The sequence below is a fragment of the Podarcis cretensis genome (genome assembly GCF_951804945.1).
Source record: "Podarcis cretensis genome assembly, chromosome: 5".
Lineage (NCBI taxonomy): Eukaryota > Metazoa > Chordata > Lepidosauria > Squamata > Lacertidae > Podarcis > Podarcis cretensis.
The window spans coordinates 71,880,975-71,900,807 of NC_137174.1; the positions used below are offsets into that span (position 1 = coordinate 71,880,975).

Sequence of the window (19,833 nt, forward strand, 5' to 3'; positions counted from 1 at the left end):
CAAATCAATTAAGCCTGCCAGGGCCGGATTTAGGTTTGATGAGGCCCTAAGCTACTGAATGTAATGGGGTCCTTTATATGTTCAGCTGTTCTTTGTCAACAACAAATTGTCACTGTTTTTTGTGTTGAATATATGGCAATTTATGGACCTAATAGGTATCTAAAGCCATTTGCACATAACAAGATATGTATTTTATCGAAGTAATTGTTGAACTGAAATACAATTAAGAAGTATATTAATAGTGAAATGGGGGGGGGCTCCCAAGAGAGTGGGGCCCTAAGCTATAGCTTGTTTAGCTTATATGTAAATCCAGCACTGAAGCCTGCTTTCAGAGCAATCCGAAAATGAGATTCCATCAACACTTCAACATTTTTGCAAAATGGTTATTATTAATCCAAGAAAAATGACCACATTCAAAATAAATGTTTTTGGTTGGTTCATTATTATTATTATTTTACAAAATTACACTGAATTGGTCAAAAACTGACCCAAAGTCATATAAATATATCCTTCAAGTGTTCTAGTATCTGTTCCTTGGAAGTGAAAGGCAGGTAGCTAAAAATTGCCGTAAAAACAAACATTCAATCAGGACAGCCAAGAAAGTTTACTATCATGCTCATATAAAATAGAATACATGTTTGTGCTATTATGGCTGACCTTCATCTTGACTATTGCATAGACAGCCCCTTCAGGAGGGTTTGAGGTGGGAGGGGTTCATTGTTAAATAAAATCCAGGAGCAGGCAGATTTTTGCATATACCATTGGTATGCAGCCTCGTTTTCTGTTTATGTAGGTTCTAGTTAGAAGGCAGGCTTGCTCATATATTCTTCCATTGTCTGCAACAAAGAACAATTAAGCTATTAACTCAGTTATTAAAATTACGCATAGACGATAATGTGACAGCAAGGAAATTGGTTCAGTACCAAGAGGTGCTTTGTAAATGATGAACATCTAGAGCACTGCAGCTAATTTGCGAAGCTAATTGGAGATCATTAACAGAATTTGTATGAATACTTGCATAAGTAGACTAATTCCCCTCTCCAGCTTAGTTTCCTAGCCAGGTGGGCTGTCCATCAAGCCAAGGGTTCAAAAATCACAGGGAGGTGTATTTGGCCCAGTTACAATTTACAAGAGTCTAACCTAGTTCCATTTTTTTTCAGCTGCTTGTACTAAAGTCCTAAGTCATTTTTTCCTATATAATAAAAAACATCCAAAACTCCATGCATGTGTGAGATATCTATCTATTTGGGAGGAGTTATATATAAATAAATCCTAAAACCCTAAAGCAGGGGTCCCCAAACTAAGGCCCGCGGGCCAGATAAGACCCAAGGGACCCATTTATCCGGCCCGAGGCAACCCCCGTTGCCGCCGCCCGCTTAGCGGCGCGGCGCGGCGCTGCGCTGCGCAGCTTCCCACTTCCGGGTCAGAGGAGCACTGGAAATAGCTTGTGCGCATGTGCATTATTTGTGCATGCGCAAGCATTATTTCCGGTGCACATCTGGGTCAGAGGAGGCCCGTGCGCACAAGCTATTTCCGGTGCTTCTCTGACCCGGAAGTGCGCCGGAAATAGCATGTGCGCACGGGTATGGGCACGCACTCCCCCGCCCTCCGCGTGATCGGCACTGGAGACACCAGCCCAAGGCGCGGTAAGTTTGCTGACCCCTGCCCTGAAGTGTGTCTGAGACCCATTTTACTGTCCTATGTGCTACATTTACATTGATTCCCACCACACAGGGCTGAATCGCACAGAAGACATTTCCCCCATGAGGCATCCTGAGTTTCTTTGGATACATGCCCTCAGGGATAAATGTGACACACTATCCATAGAGTCATGGATACAGTTCCCACCAACTCCTGGTATCATGTTGGCTGAGGGTTCAAAGATATCCCAGTCCAAGAGACGGGCATTTTGCCCAACCAAAATGATCAAACAGATGCAGCAACCAACCTAAGGAAAGCTTACACAATATGGGACTTTTGTATAAAAGTATCCATGGTTTTCCCCTCCCTGTCTCGTAACACCAGAACTCATGGAGATCCAATGAATATGACTGCCAGCAAAAAGTACAGTCAAACCTTGGTTGTCGAACATAATCCGTTCCGGAAGACCATTCAACTTCCGAAACGTTTGACAACCGAGGATCAAAGGGCGGTCGTCAAAGTCAATCAAGAAAAAAGAAGAAAACTCCCCGGAAGCCATTCAGCTTCCAAAAATCATTCGAAAACCAGAAAAGTTACTTCTGGGTTTTCGGCGTTTGGGAGCTGAAATGTACAGTACGGTAACAGAGGCCTTCAAGAACCAAGGTTTGACTGCACTTCTTCACCCAGGTCATACCTATGCTATGGAATTTGCTCCCAACTAGAGGAAGTGATGAGAGACACGGGTGGCGCTGTGGGTTAAACCACAGAGCCTCGGACTTGCCGATCAGAAGGTCAGCGGTTCAAATCCCCACCACGGGGTGAGCTCCCGTTGCTCGGTCCCTGCTCCTGCCAACCTAGCAGTTCAAAAGCACTTCAAAGTGCAAGTAGATAAATAGGTACCGCTCCAGCAGGAAGGTAAACGGTGTTTCCATGCGCTGCTCTGGTTCACCAAAATCGGCTTAGTCATGCTGGCCACATGACCCAGAAGCTGTACGCCGGCTCCCTCAGCCAATAAAGCGAGATGAGCGCCACAACTCCAGAGTCGGCCACGACTGGACCTAATGGTCAGGGGTCCCTTTACCTTTAGAGGAAGTGATGACCGCCAACTTGGATGGCTTTTTTAAGAAGCATTAGACAAACTCATGGTGGATAAGGGCTATCAGTGGCTACAAAGGTAGCTGGATATGCTCTACTGCTGCCAGAGGCAGTATGCTTCTGAATACCAGTTGCTGAAAACCACAGAAGAGGTGAGTGTTGTGGCACTCAGGTTTCGCTTGCAGGCCTTCCACAGGCATCTGGCTGGCTACTGTGCAAACAGAATACTGGACTAGATGGCCCACTGGCCTGATCCCACAGGTGGTTCTTACGTTTTTATGTCCCAGGATTACACATTTAGATCCCTTTTTACTTCCATCCACACAAAATGAATTGCCTGGGAAGGCCAGCCACTCTGATGGGCAGGAACTTTAGTGTGTGATCAGGTCCTTAGGAATTTGTAATATGTTCTGGATTGTGCTCTCTCTGCCTATTTTGCACAGCCAGCAGTTGCAATTACCACAGCTAGCTTATTCCAGTGATATTCACTCTATGGCACATGAATACCGCTGGCTTATTGTCTATAACCAGCTTGACCAGAGCAAAGGTGCCAAAAACATCTCCCTTAAAGGTAAAGGTAAAGGTACCCCTGCCCATACGGGCCAGTCTTGACAGACTCTGGGGTTGGTGCGCCCATCTCACTCAAGAGGCCGGGGGCCAGCGCTGTCCGGAGACACTTCCGGGTCACGTGGCCAGCGTGACAAAGCTGCATCTGGCGAGCCAGCGCAGCACACGGAAACGCCGTTTACCTTCCCACCAGTAAGCGGTCCCTATTTATCTACTTGCACCCGGGGTGCTTTCGAACTGCTAGGTTGGCAGGCGCTGGGACCGAGCAGCGGGAGCGCACCCCGCCGCGGGGATTCGAACCGCCGACCTTCCGATCGGCAAGCCCTAGGCGCTGAGGCTTTTACCCACAGCGCCACCCGCGTCCCAAAAACATCTCCCTTAGCATTAATTTATTCATGGCACTTTCAGTTCATGTCCGCCATATTTGACTTTCAAAGAGGGAGCAACACTCCCACAAGGCTTTTGAATAACAGGCCCTATTCCAGGCATAGGCAAACTCGGCCCTCCAGATGTTTTGGGACTACAACTCCCTAGCTAACAGGACCGGTGGTCAGGGATGATGGGAATTGGAGTCCCAAAACATCTGGAGGGCCGGGTTTGCCTATGCCTCCCCTACTCTCTTTCAAAGGGGGATTTACCGCAAGGTCTGTTTTTGGCCCAAAACTGGGGTTGCCGCAGACAGCTCTGCTGGTTTTGAAGCTAGCAGGCAGATCATTTATGCTTCCGCTTTGCTGCGCAAAATAAATCAATAAAAATAGCCAAGCACTTTTTAGACACTAAAAGGGCTGAAATGAACATTCCATCAAGGATTCAGCAAACGGTGTGAGTAACTGATGGTCACTTTTTCTATAAGAAAACAACCAACACAAAGAGCTTCTGAATAGTTCGAGCCAGGGTTTATAGAATGCCAAATGTGAGTGGGAAATCACACAGCAACAGTCATCTATTTGCCCACCAGTCTGCTATATATAATTTGCAAGAATTAAGCTGCTACTTACACCAGAAAACCAAAGGACATTTACTTAAGAATAAGTCCACTGAACTCCATGAGATTTCTCAGTGAACATGGATAAAATAGGCTGTAAAACACACACCTCCTAAGGCTCTTTGACTTTTGACTTAGACAACAGAACATTTATTAGCAAATAAAATCAAGCACATTATTGGAAGATTTGCGTCATTTGTACCTGCACCGGGGGGGGGGGGGCGGGGGGGATCAAGTTTACACTGTATGAATGAATATTTACAGTGAAGATTGTTTAAATCTGTTTTTACCAACCTAGTTTCTTCCAGGTGTTAGACTACATTGTGCATCATCCCTAACCATTGGTCACACTGGCTGGGACAGATGGGAGTGGGGGAGTCCAACAACGTCTGACGGAACCAGGTTAGGAAAGGCTGTTTTAAGGATATTTTATTTTAATGGGGGTTTTGTTTGTTTGTATCTTTGTACATTTTTGTGGTCTGCCTTGTTCCATTCACCTGGCATTTGTAGACTTCATTTGGTTGTGACCTACAGCCCAAGCAATAAAACTTGAGCCAAACTGGGCATCAAGAGTAAAAATAAAATAACAAGAGAGTGAGAGAAACCTGGATTTAGCTTCTCTCATACCTCTCTTACCTCTTCTTACCTCTTGTAACATATCAGCATCTTCTATAGCTTTCACTGCAGATTTTTTGGAAGTCTCTTGAATTTCCCCTCCCATCAGAAACTCATCAAGAATAAAGTACGCCTTTTCAAAATTGAAAATAATATCCAGTTCACACACCTGGTAAGGATTGCAGAGAGAAATATTCAGGCACACTTATTATGGCATTGAGTGTGGTTATGTGCACAGCCTCATCAAAAACCTGTTCTGTGTGTGCACCCTGGTGGCAGGCAGAGAACAATGGAGACACAGGACTGAAAGCATTAAGGAGGTTTCAACATGATAATATTTCAAAGGTGAGGCAGCATCCCATGATGCTTGCATTATTCTTCAATCAGTTTTGTCCTAGGGTTAAATCAGGGTTTCCCAAACATGGGTCCCCAGCTGTTGTTGGACTACAACTCCCATCATCCCTAGCTGGCAGGACCAGTAGTCAGGGATGATGGGAACTGTAATCCAAAACAGCTGAAGACTCAAGTTTAGGAAACCCTGGGTTAGACGAAAACAATGCCATACCTATATATTAAACTGACTTCATCATACTCTGGCACCTCAGGCATTGCAATGTTCCAAAAATGCCTGGTGCATTTATTCAGTTAGATTTCCCAGAACGGTTTACCCCAAACTGATTTTTAAACTCCTCTGCCACTCACTAAGTGACTTCTATGCCACATCCCCTCCCTGGTACTCAAAGTGGCATCCAGTGGTACCTTGGTTGTCGAACTTAATCCGTTCCAGGATTCCCTTCGTCTCCCGGAACCATTTGAAAACCAAGGCTCGGCTTCCAATTGGCTGCAGGAGGCTTCCTGCACTCAATCAGAAGCCGCAGAACCCATGTCAGATGTTCGGCTTCGGAAAAATGTTCGCAAACTGGAAGACTCACTTCTGGTGTTGCAGCACTTGGGGGACGATTTGTTCAGGAGCCAAGCTGTTCAACAACCAAGGTACCACTGTACATGGTTTGCCCTCGCTTTCCAACTCATATACCTGTGGGCTGAGAGACAGTGACTGGCTCAAAATCATCTCACGAGCTGAGTTGGGGTTTGAACTCTAGTCTCCCAGGTCCTGGTATTGCATTTTAACCACTACACCACAGAGGCTCTTTAAGTACTGGGTGAGGAGAAGCTATTGCAGGGGAAGACAGCCAAACTATTGTAGAGGGGCATGGACGATAGCATGCAAAAGCAGTTGTGGGGTGTCATAGTCATCATGTACTAAACATAGTGCACCCTGTGCACAAAAGCCAGAATTAATTTTTACTCCAAAACTCACTGTTGTGCATGTGTAAAAAGGTAAAGGTAAAGGTACCCCTGCCCGTTCGGGCCAGTCTTGACAGACTCTAGGGTTGTGCGCTCATCTCACTCTAGAGGCCGGGAGCCAGCACTATCCGCAGACACTTCCGGGTCACGTGGCCAGTGTGACAAGCTGCATCTGGTGAGCCAGCGCAGCACACGGAATGCCGTTTACCTTCCCGCTAGTAAGCGGTCCCTATTTATCTACTTGCACCCGGGGGTGCTTTCGAACTGCTAGGTTGGCAGGCGCTGGGACCGAGCGACGGGAGCACACCCCACCGCGGGGATTCGAACCGCCGACCTTTCGATCGGCAAGTCCTAGGCGCTGAGGCTTTTACCCACAGCGCCACCCGCATCCCTTTTTGTTGTGCATGTGTACCTGATTTTTTTTTTTTAAGTGTCGTATTTATTAGCGCTCACCATTTTTTCTGTGACACATTTGTCTTTCTTGGCGATTTCCAAGTTGTTTTAGCATTTCCACTAATCATGTCTTCCAATTAAAAACAGCTTCACCCAGCCCCAGATGTCACAGCGTGAACTTTGCTCAGTTGACGATTTATCTCCATTTATGCTCCCCGCTGTTTTTGCTCTCTCCTCCTGCTCTGACTTTTATAAAGGCTTAGCCTTATTTGTACGTGGAGGACCAGAGAGGAAAATAATCAGCCTACAGACAGGCAATGGGGGGGGAGGGGCAAACAGCCCTGGAGGTGGCTTTGCAGTACCAGAAAGCTGGAGTGGGACGTTTCTCAGCTGTTGGCGGATTTTATTACTGCAAAAGAGGCGGTCTGTGGAATGAAAGATCCTTCCTAATTAACAGGAGCCTCTCACTCATTAAATTATTGTGTGGATTTCTCTCCCACCTTTCTCAATGAAACGGAAAAGTGAATTCCAATATAAAGGCACGATGAAATTGTAGAAAGTTCCAATGCAGCCCTACATTAAAAGCCCTGCAGTAGTCAATGCTCTAGAGATTACCAGAGCACAGATAACTGTGACCAGGATGTCTCTGTCCAAGAAAAACAGCAGGTTGAGAATCACTGGGCTTCCTATGCTTCAGACTTACCGTATTTTTCGCCCTATAGGATGCACTTTTTCCCCTCCAAAAATGAAGGGGAAATGTGTGTGCGTCCTATGGGACGAATGCAGGCTTTCGCTGAAGCCTGGCGAGCGAGAGGGGTCGGTGCGCACCGACCCCTCTCGCTCTCCAGGCTTCAGGAGAGCCCCACCGCCAGCCCCGCAAGCTCGGGGGATAGCAGGGAGGCGCAGAGCGCCATCCCGCTGTCTCCCGACATGGTTTGGAGGCTGGCGGCGGGGAGACGCGTGCATCCTATGGGCCGGTGCGTCCTATAGGGCGAAAAATACGGTAATCTTTTAGGGAAGGCAAAGAGGACCTGTGGCCCTCCAGAGGTTGTGGTGGTTGTTTTCATAGCAAAGTTTTCCCCCCAAATAATTCTTTTCAGTTGAAACAGAGTATCTTTACAGAAAATGGCCCAAACCTGTTATTCTAAAAACAAAACACAAACAAACCTTGCAGGGAATTTAGAGTCATTTCTGTGGACAGAAGAAACAACAGACAACACTCAACAAATATCTGACAAGGAAAACAAGCGGAGCCAGGTGTTTCTGGGGAAAACCTAGTAAACTTACATTTCCAAAATATCTATCCAGTAGCTCTACATAACGATGGACAACTTCTAGGGTCAAGAGTTCGTTATCCTGCTCTTCAACTGCACAGCAGAAATATAAACTAGCGTACCTGAAATTTAAAAATATGAAAATATATTGAGACCTATCAGCATTAATATTCACGCTCTTTACACGGTCAGTTACCCTGAAATATTTTTTCCCCCGGTTGCTTTTTCACATAATGAGACAGTTTATCTCAAAAGCAAGGAGAATAGCCCTTAATTAATTAGGCCTTTCATATAAATCCATCTGACTTCCTTGCCTGCACTAATGAAAATGACACGATGAACATCATTTCAGATATGCAAACGTGGGCAGTTTTTGGTGCAATAATCAGAAGTAATGATAATGGAATCGGAAATAAAAGCTTGCTTTTTATCACATAAATCTCTCACAGCTCTGCATCTGATGCTATTATAATTGTGTTCCTTTTTGTTATGCTTTCATACAAGCCAAGTATTATATCTTCTCCTTTTTTCAAAGGCACAGGTGGAAGGGAGTAATGGTCACTGTGCATATAGATGCTGGGGTGCAACTTGCCCACACAGCCTCATGACTGTTCTCACCAGTGCTTTTTTTCCTGGGGGGGGGATGCAGGGGTACGCAAACCCCTAAACATTTTGTGAATCAAAGTTTGGCCTCATTGCGGGGCAATATTTCAATATGAGTAGGGAAATGAGAGTACCCCTAAACATTTTTTTGTGGGGGGGGGGACCTCTGCTCCTCACACATCTTTTCTATGACCTTAAGCCTGGATACAGACAACAGCTGTTGAAAGAACTGAAGGCTGTGTCACAGAAAAACATTTCCCCCTTGTTACAAGCACTGACGTACGGATTTTCTATCCCGTTATAGGAGGGAAGGGGAACATTTTTTAATTCAAGGGCCACATTGCCTCATGGGGGTGGGCCTTCTGAGGGCCACATGTCAGTGGTGGGTGTGGCAAAAGTAGGAAAGGCCAGGCAACACCACTCTCTATTTTCCATTCTGCAAGCAAGAGTGATCACGGTTCAAGGACACATTCCAGCCAGGCAGAATAGCTAGAGGAAGGTGCCCAGCAGGGTCAGTGAGGGATGCAGCCTGGGCCAAGTCCTGACGGTAGGGCAGAGAGGCTAGAGAGCTGATTTGGCCCTGAGCCTATTGCCCACCCTGCTGCATTGCACAATACGGACACAAAACTTTTATACGTTTTTGTAGTGCTCCATACTGAGGACCAAACTCCAAATTATATTAAATATGTCCTTTTCCTTGTGGGTCTGGTTTTCCCTTTCAAAATAGCATATGGAGGAGGGGTGTTCATGGATTGGGTCCATTTAGGAGTGCGTTTAACTTGTCTTTTTCTGCACAATCACTCTGACAAATTCAACCACCCCCCATCCCACTGCTGGAGAATAAACACCAGAGAATAAACAACAGTTTCCTCAGTCTTCATCCCACCCCAACCCCCAAATTAGAAATGGAAACACAAGCAACACAGGGCAAAAAACTGTGTTTACCAAAAACCTGTTAATTTGGCCCTAACATATGAAGGGGATTGATCTGTTTTATAGCCACAAGCAACAGTGGTCTTATATCGCCTTCAATGTTTCGGCAAGCTATGATCTTCCAAACGTTCTTTCACACACAATGTTCAGAAAGGCAGCTTCAGAAAGTTTGAACATTTCTGTACTTTCCTTTAAAACTGGGACAGCCTCCAGCATTCAGAAATACCCAGTGGAACAATACAGAAGAAGATCAATGCACTGGCATCCCATGAAAATAATTGCGAGTCCAGCACTTAATGGCAACTCTTGATGTCCATTCATTTAAAAGGCACATCAGTAGATTTTATTATCTCAGGGAGGTGCTCTCCATCTTCACTCCTCATCTCAAATGCTGGCTCCAATTAAGTGATGTAAAGCAGGAGGGGGGGACCCGAGGCCTGGGTGCAAAATGTGGCCTTTTTTTTAATCTGGCCCTTGGGACTCTCTCCATATCATGCCCCCTCCCTGGGTCATCCTGCCAGAGGATGTCAATGCACCTCCTCTAGCCAAATTAGTTGGCTCCAGCTTCAATTTCCTGTTTAATACTTCATTCCCTTGATGCATCTGCCACCCCCACTATCTTGAATAATGCTCCTTAAAATTAGAACTATAACTGGGATGCAGCCCTTCAGACCTCTTTCTCTGGCCCTCGGGACTCTTCTCTCCCAAACCACATGCCTCCCCAGCCCTACTTTGCACCCTCAAGTGTTTCTGCATGGCTGGAATGTGTCCTTGAAATCCCGATTGTGCATTTTGCTTGCCTGGGTGCAGGACAGAGGTGTGTGAGAGTTTGCATAGAAACTAGCCTAACATATTTACATTTATTGCTCCATTATCAACTTCTGCCTCTGGTCCCATTCATTGGCATGCAGCCCCCAGAAGGTTGCCCAGAATGGACAGTGGCTTCTGGGCTGAAAAATATCCCCACCCCAGTGTAAAACCTTAATCATTTGATATAAACAAGCATGCCATGTTTCTTATGACAGGAATTAGTGGAATTCACTGGGCACAGGCTTCCTTCAAGAGATCATGCCTGCTGCCTTCTTTCTTTTTCTTTCCTACTAGTGGTAAGTACTACAGAAATTTTGAATGGTGTTCCTCTTGTTTGTCAGTTCACTCCGCCAACGCAAACTAGATTGATTTTGTTTTGCTGTTACTTTGTGGTGCTTCCATGTGAAGCGACATGCTTTGTGTAAAAAGCCGACTTGTAAAACTACTCACACCTTTTGTAAACAAGCTTGAGGTCTTTCCAGTCAACAAAACTGCTCATTTTCTGGTTGCGAGACAAAATAATCTGCACAATTTCTCGGGTGATCTTTTTCTTCTCTTTTTCAGGCAGTGTAATAAACCATTTCTGGAGTCTTAATTTCCCTTGCCGGCTGAAGAGCAGTATAAACTGCATCTAGAGTAAAGAAAACGATTTGGGGTAATATTGAGACAAAGACCAACACAACTTGCATTAACAAAACTGCATTTGAGTGAAAACATCTGCCCTGTTATCAAGGAAAACACTTAAAGTTCAGGAAATGATGAATAATAATGGTTTCAAGAGAACCTAGGGTTGCCCTGGGCTGGTTCAGGTGTAATGTTAAATCATAGCAGAGATTGCGTACTTTAACCAAATGCAACTAGCTGTCTTCCTGAACTTTTAAACAAGCAATTGTCATGTGTTGTGCAAGTTCAGCTACATTTGGTTGCTTCCAGTCAGGGCCATGTCAGTAGTCCTTCAAAAGATCTTCAGCTTATCATTTTCCCATGTAACCAACTGTGCTGTTTTTTTGTACAGGCTGTAGGCGAAGATCCTGCAATGGCCTTATTTATCAGGTTCATGCCTGCAGTAACCAAACACCACTATAAAAGAACAGAAAAACAGTGCATACCTGTGACTGCTGAACACACCTATCTGGGTAAACCCAAATACCACCAATGCAAACACTGCAATTATCAAAAGATGACATCAGATTTTGAACAGGATTGTTCAGAACACACTTCAGTCAGAGTGGTGGCCACCTAAAGTTGCAGGATTTGAGATTTCATTGAATGCATTTTATTTAATATACATTTAGCACTATGGACGATGCCACTTTCTTCTCCAAGAGCAACATATCTTGCATGACTTCCCAAGTCATGACCCATCATAATTATGTACAAAAAATAGCAAATATTTTGTATCTGTTAATCCCTTTTCTGCTTGCAAAAAGGTCTGTGTGTTATACATTGGGATTGTCCACTTACCAAAACACTTTGGAGTTAAGTTGATTGTGACTGGCTCAAGGTCATGCAATAGGTTTCATGGCTAAGCGGAGACACTGGCTGTTACATGACATTAACCAGGAATGGGAACCTGTGGCCCTCTGTCAGACTGCAACTTCCATTTGCTCGCCAACACGGACAATGGCAATGATGGGAGTTGTTGTCCTACAACAACAACTGGAGGATCATAGGTACCCCATCACTAATGTAGATTTTATTCCAAGGATGGGAAACTCTTCCAACCTGGCAGGCTGGATCCTTATCTCCACAAGCTCCGTGGGCCACCCATCAATCACCAAATGTCCTTATGACAGCAGGTGACAACAAACCTTTTGAAATGTGTTTCCATGCGGTTTATATTGAAGTGAAGGCTGTAAGTTTACCTGTCTCCCACTCTGTATCACATACAACACCAGGGACAAGACAAGTGGGTGTGGTTTATGGAAATAACCAAGTGGGCCAAGTCTGACAAAGGTCACAATCTGCTCCAAGATGAACAAAGCACATGACTTGAGATTTTCTCAGCTTTTCAGAAAGACAGACAGAATTACTGTAGGTACATATAACAGGAAGCCCATCTGAAGAGGGTGTGCCCACTTCCTGCTTCCTGATCTACTGCAGATACCCATAAATCCCTGTCTATCTTCCGCTCAGTCCCAAGTTCAAAGACACCAGTAGCATAGGCCTCAAGAGTTCTTGGTGGTCTTCAGTTTGTATTGTGCTCTAGGCCAGTGTTTCCCAACCTTGGGCCTCCAGCTGTTTTTGGACTACAACTCCCATCATCCCTAGCTAGCAAGACCAGTGGTCAGGGATGATGGGAATTGTAGTTCAAAAACAGCTGGAGGCCCAAGGTTGGGAAACACTGCTCTAGGCCACAGTCTTCCTGGGCCGCCGAGCAAAAGTTTCTGTTGATTTAAAGAACTGAGTCACTTTGGGTTCAGTGACATCTCGTCCGTTCGACAATATTTCTCAGCCTGAGGCGATCGATGTGTGGTCCAAGAGGAAAGGTTCAAAGCAGCGAACAAGAGAACACAGTGTGCTTTCCTGTTCCCTCTCCTAGCGTGCACCACAGTGACATAATTAAAAGGGAGATACAAGTGGCTTAATTAAGTAACAGTCGTCAAAATTAATTTGGGCTCCTGGCTCTCAGTCAGATTGCTCATCCAGCTACATCCAGATACTTCACCTTGCGTCTCTGAAACCGAAGTAACACTATCTGCTTGCAATATGCTGTGTATATGGAAGGTGGGTGGTGAGAGGAGGAAGAGAGCATAAGAGACACTTGTTGCCATGGGAGACACACAGCAGCTACTTATAGTAAAGCCACCAGGGCAGCAAAAAATTCAAGGTTTTTGTTGTTGCTGTTAACACTATTTTTTTCTCCAGATCATTTCACATTATTAGTACAAGCAGCACATCAGCAAGCTCTAAAGGCAGGACTAGAATTTTGTTATCCCTGCTACGCGACAAGTTATTTTTATAATTTTCCAGCCCCACATTCAGCAGCGTAAGATTTTCAGAAGCATTCCATCTGCTGGGGGAAGTGGCCAGCCTTAGAATGATCGCCAACATTCTGACTTTGTAGGTTGAAGTGAAAGAGTCAATAGCTATGGAAACCCTCCTAGAGCATAGGGTCAAGATCAGCAGTCATGGCAAGAAAAGAAGAAGGAGGCCTGAATAGGTCAGTGGAACGGCGACAAGGGCAGCAAGAACCAGTGCACTTATCCTCAAAATCCCCCTTGCATATTAATTTAAGAAACTGTATTAATGCCTGAAGAGGGCTTGGAAGCCATGTGTTGTAATGAGAATGCACTACAGTGAGCCTCTCCTGGGAGGGGAAGAGAATGAAAGCTTCCATCTGGGATTTGTAACAAGCATCAGTTTTCCATTATGTCCAAACAAAGGAAACTTCAATTTTCACAGGCAACAGTTGTTAACAAGCCAGGATATCACTCCAGGAGCAAACTGTGGTCTCCTGGTTTCCTACTTAAACACAGGCTTTCCTACTTAGACACAGCAAATAAGCATTTCAGTTTAACACATTTTAAACTTTGTATGAGAACTTGTGTCGGCCAAAACGGAACTCCACTGCGCCATCTGGTGTCACAGTGTTATAATGCATATAAAAAGCCTTTTCTTTACCAATCTAGCCGAGTCCATAGTTTGCGCAAACCACGGTTTCCTGCATTTGTTTGTAGTTTTTGTGCTTTTGTCCAAACTGCAAGTGGAAGTCTCAGCTCTTCTCCCCCTTGTATGTAAAAAAAAAAAGGGGGGGGACAGGAAAGTCTGAAGCTCACCACAGCATGTTCTTATAACAACAACATCAGAGTTGATCTTTATGTCTGAATGAAGCTTAAATCAGGACAACACACACCAAAGCAGGGGCTTAAGGAAATAGCAAGAAGGGAGTGAAGAGGCAAAGGAAACTGGCATACCTATATCAGAGAGATATAGGTTTGCCAGGCTCACAGCTTTGAAGAACCCTGATCTACAGGAGTGTGCTCACATCAGCGCCTTAGAGCACAGTGGAGATGTGTGCATTTTTAGTGTGTTTCACAGTTTCCCCTTCCCAGCTGCTCAAATCAGTGCCACTTCGCTAGTGTCGTATTTGTTTTCGTTAGTGTTGACAGTGGGGATTGTCTGACCTTACACACAATTGTTCACATCTTAGCTAGAGGTGCATTTGGAACAGCTTACCGTATTTTTCGCTCTATAAGACGCACCTGACCATAAGATGCACCAAGTTCTAGAGGAGGAGAACAAGAAAAAAAATGTTCTCTCCCACTCTGTGCAGCACCTCTCTAGCAAAGTAGCAGGAGAAACAGAAGGGGCTCCATTTCTCCTGCCGCTTCGCTGAAGGGGCGCTGCGCAGAGAGGGAAAGCTGCGCAGCGGCTGTCCAGCGATGCAAAGCCAGGAGAGCAAGAGGGATCTCCTGGCTTCAGCGAAAGCAACGCGAAGCCTCCTGAGCACAGCGGGAGGGCTCCCACTCTGCTCAGGAGGCTTCGGGAGGCTATCCCTGAAGCCAGGAGAGCAAGAGGGATCGGTGCGCACCAATCCCTCTTGCTCTCCTGGCTTCAGCGAAGCTGCGCAGCCTGCATTTGCTCCATAAGAGGCACACACATTTCCCCTTACTTTTTAGGAGGGGAAACGTGCGTCTTATAGAGCGAAAAATAAGGTATAAGGACCCCAATCAGCATGAAGCCAGATTGAGAAGCAACGTATCAGATAGTCTTTTATATCAAAGTGCAAGATACATATGCATTGTGAACATGGATTTAAAACACAGCGCTAGAAACACAGTGAGTACAAAATAAATCCTTCAAAACAACTGGTTCCTGAAATTCATTCTGATTGCGCAGATAAAATATAGCAGATAGAGTTCTATAGGATGTGTTGTTAGTGTGTGGAAACAGTTAAGATCCAAGGATACCCAGGCATGCACTTCCAGATGGTAGAGGCATCAGGCACCATTTTAGCTCCTGGGTATCTTCACTTGTTAACAAGTAGCCAATAGCCAGGTGGTGCAAAATGCTCCTGGCGCCTGGCAAATTTTGATTGCTGCTTGGGGCGTAATCTTCTGCACCCCCTTCATGAAGGGCTCTAGGTGTAAATGTATGTAAAATAAGCCATATTTCTTAAAGGCCTCCACTGTGCCTCCATTTCCCAACAGAGACACAACCTTGGGTGAGCACCTGGAACCCTCTGGATTCCTGCCACTGCTTCACAAATATCATATTTGCTTTTTTAAAAAAGCTATTGCCTACCTGCAAAGTCTGGCCTTCCTCTCCTACCCAACCCACCTGGACTGGCTGATCTGGTGCATAACTTGGGCCTCCTCACAAAGGGCCAGGCTCAGTAACAGAATAATTTTTTTATTAGATAATGTTTCCATGACAGAGTGAAGGACAAGCAATGGAGAAGAGCACAACATTCCCAGTAGAAACTGGGTACACGCAAGGGGAATCAACAGCTGGGATATAGCAAGGCATGTGGCTCCCTTCCAGGGAAGATCGTACTAAATGCTGCAAAACCCTTGAGAAAAGCAAAGAAGCCATTTGGCTGGCAGCAAAACCTCACACAGGGCCCAGGGACGAGGGGGGGGGCTGTATGTCGTTGGCAGCAACAGGAAGACAGAAGTTAGCAAGGCAAAATCAAGAATAACCGGCAAATGAACATATGCTTTAATATATTAGAGGGGTTTTAAAATAAAAGAGTCGTATTGATCCAAGGACACAGTAAATTCAGATAATAAATTGTTCCTGATAACAGAGGATCAGATCATTATATACAGACTGCCATTGCTATATCACACAACCTAGCAGGAACTGTTTTATTCAACAGGGTTAAGCTGTCGTTCCATCTCTCCCGCTGCCACACTTACACCTTTCCCCCCTATTACAGTATGTTCCTGTTCTGTTATCTCTCCTGCAGAGATTGCATGTACCCTGGAGCTAAAGGGCTATGTCTTCTTGTCAATTTAAATTTATTTGAATAATCAAAGGGCAGGCAGCTGGTATGTAAAAGAGCAAACAACTACCTAATATAAAGCTGTGAATTATCAAGCAGGCAGACCAAAAGGGTTTTCTCCAGCCTTTCCCTAAATGAAATTTATATTAAGACAAATCTCCACGTTCAGTACCACTGACTACCTGGTGCAGTGAGCAAACAGGACGAGGAGGAGGCCTGATTTTAATCCTCTCCTTGGCTGACTAAGGTCTGAGGATGGAGCCTGATACAAAAAGACACTGCTACACAGTGTTGTTGGACTACAACTTCCATCATCCATAGCTGGCAAGACCAGTGGTCAGGGATGATGGGAGTTGTAGTCCAACAACAGCTGGGGACCCAAGTTTGAGAAACACTGGAAAAACAGAGATGGGCAACCAAAATGGCCGTGAGGCTGGAACTCCTTGTGAGGAAAGGTTTGGAGTTTGTCGGACACGTGTGTGTATTAGTTTAGGGGTGGGGAAAATGAGAGTAAGGGCAACTATGAATGACATGCATACATTATGAACAGTATGGAGAAAATTAAACTATAGACTTTGCTCCCACATGATGCAGGGATGGCTCTATAGACAAAAGAATAAGGATATCTGTGGCTATCTATGGCCACAATACAGTCATACCTCGGGATAAATGTGCTTCAAGTTAAGTATTTTGGGGTTGCACTCAACAGTGGCCCGGAAGTAACAGAGTGCATTACTTCCGGGTTTCGCCACATGTGCATGCGCAGACTGTCAAAATGATGTCACACGCATATGCGGAAGCACCAAAACGTGACCCGCGGATGCTGGTCGTGTTCACTTCAGGATGCGAACAGGGCTGCGGAACGGATCCTGTTCGCATCCCGAGGTACCACTGTAACTATGTTCTGCTTCCACTGTCATAGGCACCATGCATCTGAATATCAGAATTTCTCATCACAGGACAATGGCGGAGCGCTTGTGAACTTCCACAGGTCAGCCACTGTGAGAACAGGATGCTGGACTAGATAGGTCATTGGTCTGATCCTGCAAGGTTCTTCTGATGTTCTTATAACTGTGAGGATATAAACATTGCTTAACCAACAACCTGATCCTATGCATGTTTCCTTGGCAGCAAGTTCCCAATAAGTTCAATGGTTCTCACTCTCAAGTGGAAATACAATGGTACCTCTGGTTGCAGATGGGATCCATTCCGGAGGTGTGGTCGGATCCCAAGGTTGCCGCAAACTGAGGGTCCATCGCTTCTGCACATGCGTGCATGGCAAAACCCGGTAAAATACCTCCGGATTTGCCACGCATGCATCCCGAATTTGACATAAAGGGTTACATAAAGGGAGGTTTGACTGTAAATCTCTTGCTACATCTCTCCAGAAAATGTCTGGGATTGCTTTAGTCTCCCCTGAGGCTTGCCTTTCCAAAAAGAGTCAATGCTCTATAAGGCAACATGCGCATTTTTATTTATTTTTATTTAATAAAAGTTTACGTGTCTGTAAAATTTCAGCGTCCACATTAGAACAAGACCTTTATTAGGATGTCACAAAATAGCCTGCAAGCTTTGGGGTTCACCAGAACTTTTCATCAGGCTAGATCAGGGGTGGGGAAGTTTTCTTTGACCTACCTTATATGCCAACCTTGACAGGAGGACAGGACAACCCACCTGTCAACCACTTGGCATTGTTATGAGGTCACCTGAGAGAGATTGCCCCACCCACCTGTCAAAATCCCTTGTGAGAGATTCCCAAGCATCTGTCAGCCAGCTGGCTGCCAGGCACATGGGAACCACAGTGCAGGAGGCCCCATGCCTGGCACTTTGGGAAGTGCTGAGCATAGGGCTGGCAAAGTGCTTCATTCTCCCCTCCCTGTCACTCCCATCTTGTCACTCCTTCTTAAAATCTACCCAGATGCAGACATGGATAGCTTGACTAAAACCAACCACCTTTTTCTCACTCCTAACCTTTGCATTCTGTCAACATCTAGCCAGATCAAGAGTTCTATTAAAAAACACACAAACCCACCTGTCAGGGACTCAGTGGGAGCGCAGGGAGGAGAAGAGATGGAGAGCGAGGGGGAGCAATCAAAGGGCAGCGTAGGAGAATATGACAGCAGCCCGAGAGATTCCATGAGCCTCTCCAGCGAATCGGAAGATTCACAGAAGGGGGCGCCGATGGGCAGGGCAAGGGGCGAGCCAAGGGGGACACCCCAGAAGCAAGGGGCCAGCGGGGACTCCCAGAGCAGCAGTTGGAAATCAGGACCAGCTTCCCCACCAGAGCGCAGTGGGGGGGAGGAGTTCCAGGTGTCAGAGCCCACATATGCACCACCAGCGAGAGAAGATGAGTCAGGGTGGACCACGCCTCCATCGGAGAGCGAGTTAACGGTCAAGAGGAAAGTTGCAGGCTGGGCGCGCGCGCCAAGTTCAAAGGTACAGGCGAGCGGCACAGAAGGTAGCCCGGATAGGGAACCAGGTCCTAAAGCCCGCCGGAAGGAGGGGCAAGAATCGTCAGGGTCAGCGTCAGAGGAGTCCAGGAAGGATGAGACCCTAGCGGGCAGGAGGGCCCAGAGGAGAAAGGAACTTAGAAAGAGGTGGAGCAAAGCGAGAGTCTTAAACTGGTGTGGAAGGGGCGGAGACTCAGACGGGACTTCGCCGGTCTAAGGTCGGGACGTAGAGCTGCACGCTGCGGCTTTAAAATGGAAACTGAATCTCAATAAAGACTTTTGTACATAACTACAGCCTAGCGTTGGTCCTCTGTGAGCTGGGACCTGGAGGCAGCTCTGACAGTAAGTCCCGTCTCCAATTTCAAAGAACCTCGCAACGTGAGAGGACGCAGCGAGGGGCGATGATTGGTGCTTCGCGAGCTCACAAAAGCAGCACAAGATGACTACAGAAGAACGACTGGCAGCTTTGCAAGAAGCCGTGGTACAACTTAATGCAGAAATACGAGCGGCAAGGAGGAGAGAAGAGGAATCAGATGCTGTCTGCAAGGATCTGCAAAACAGGTTGGAAATGTTGACTAAACAGGGGCCACCGGCAGCCAAATCAGAAGGGATCGGGCTCGGGAAGAGAGGGGGGAGCCTGGTGTCGCATTTCGATGGGAGTCTGCAGCAATATCCTAACTTCAGAGCAGACGTAGTTTTTGCGCTAAAGTTGCTGGAGAAGGACTTTAGAGATGAGCAGGAGAAAGTAGGCTTCATACTAACGCATCTCCATGGAGAAGCTAAAGCGTGGTTGCGCAATCTGTGGAGAGATAATGATCCAGTCCTCCAAAACGCAAAAGCCTTCATTAAGGCAATGGACGATTGTTTTTTATCGGAGATAGATGTGGATGTCGCTAGAAAAGAGATTCACGGTTTGAAACAAGGCAGAGCCACTGTAAGGCAATATCATTCCCGCTTTTTTGCATTGGTCAACGCGCTGGGATGGGAAAAAGACTCAGCGTCCGTCAGGGACCTGTTCTGGGAGGGGCTCAACGGGGCTGTAAAAGACGAAATCGCAAGGGGGGAGAGGCCACGGAGCACTCAAGAAGTGGTCCAGAAGGCGCTGACGATGGGTGTGCGGCTAGAAGAACGTCCCTGGAGCAAAGATGAAGGGCGTTGGGGACGCACGCCAGCAAGGGCACCTCCTTTCTTTCCCAGAGACTCAGCGCG

The 19,833-nt window shown here is 46.1% G+C and overlaps 1 protein-coding gene across 1 annotated transcript in view; it reads right to left on the reverse strand.

Moving 5' to 3' along the window:
* Positions 1-423: 423 nt before the first annotated feature.
* Positions 424-19,833, reverse strand: part of AP1S3 (adaptor related protein complex 1 subunit sigma 3) — a 29,563-nt gene continuing 10,153 nt past the window's right edge. The window contains exons 2-5 of the mRNA XM_079975946.1: positions 10,677-10,855; positions 7,892-8,000; positions 4,935-5,072; positions 424-836 (exon numbers count right to left, since the gene is read on the reverse strand). Coding sequence (XP_079832072.1) covers positions 801-836; positions 4,935-5,072; positions 7,892-8,000; positions 10,677-10,855 — 462 coding nt within the window. The 3' untranslated portion in view covers positions 424-800. The remainder of the gene's footprint in view (positions 837-4,934; positions 5,073-7,891; positions 8,001-10,676; positions 10,856-19,833) is intronic.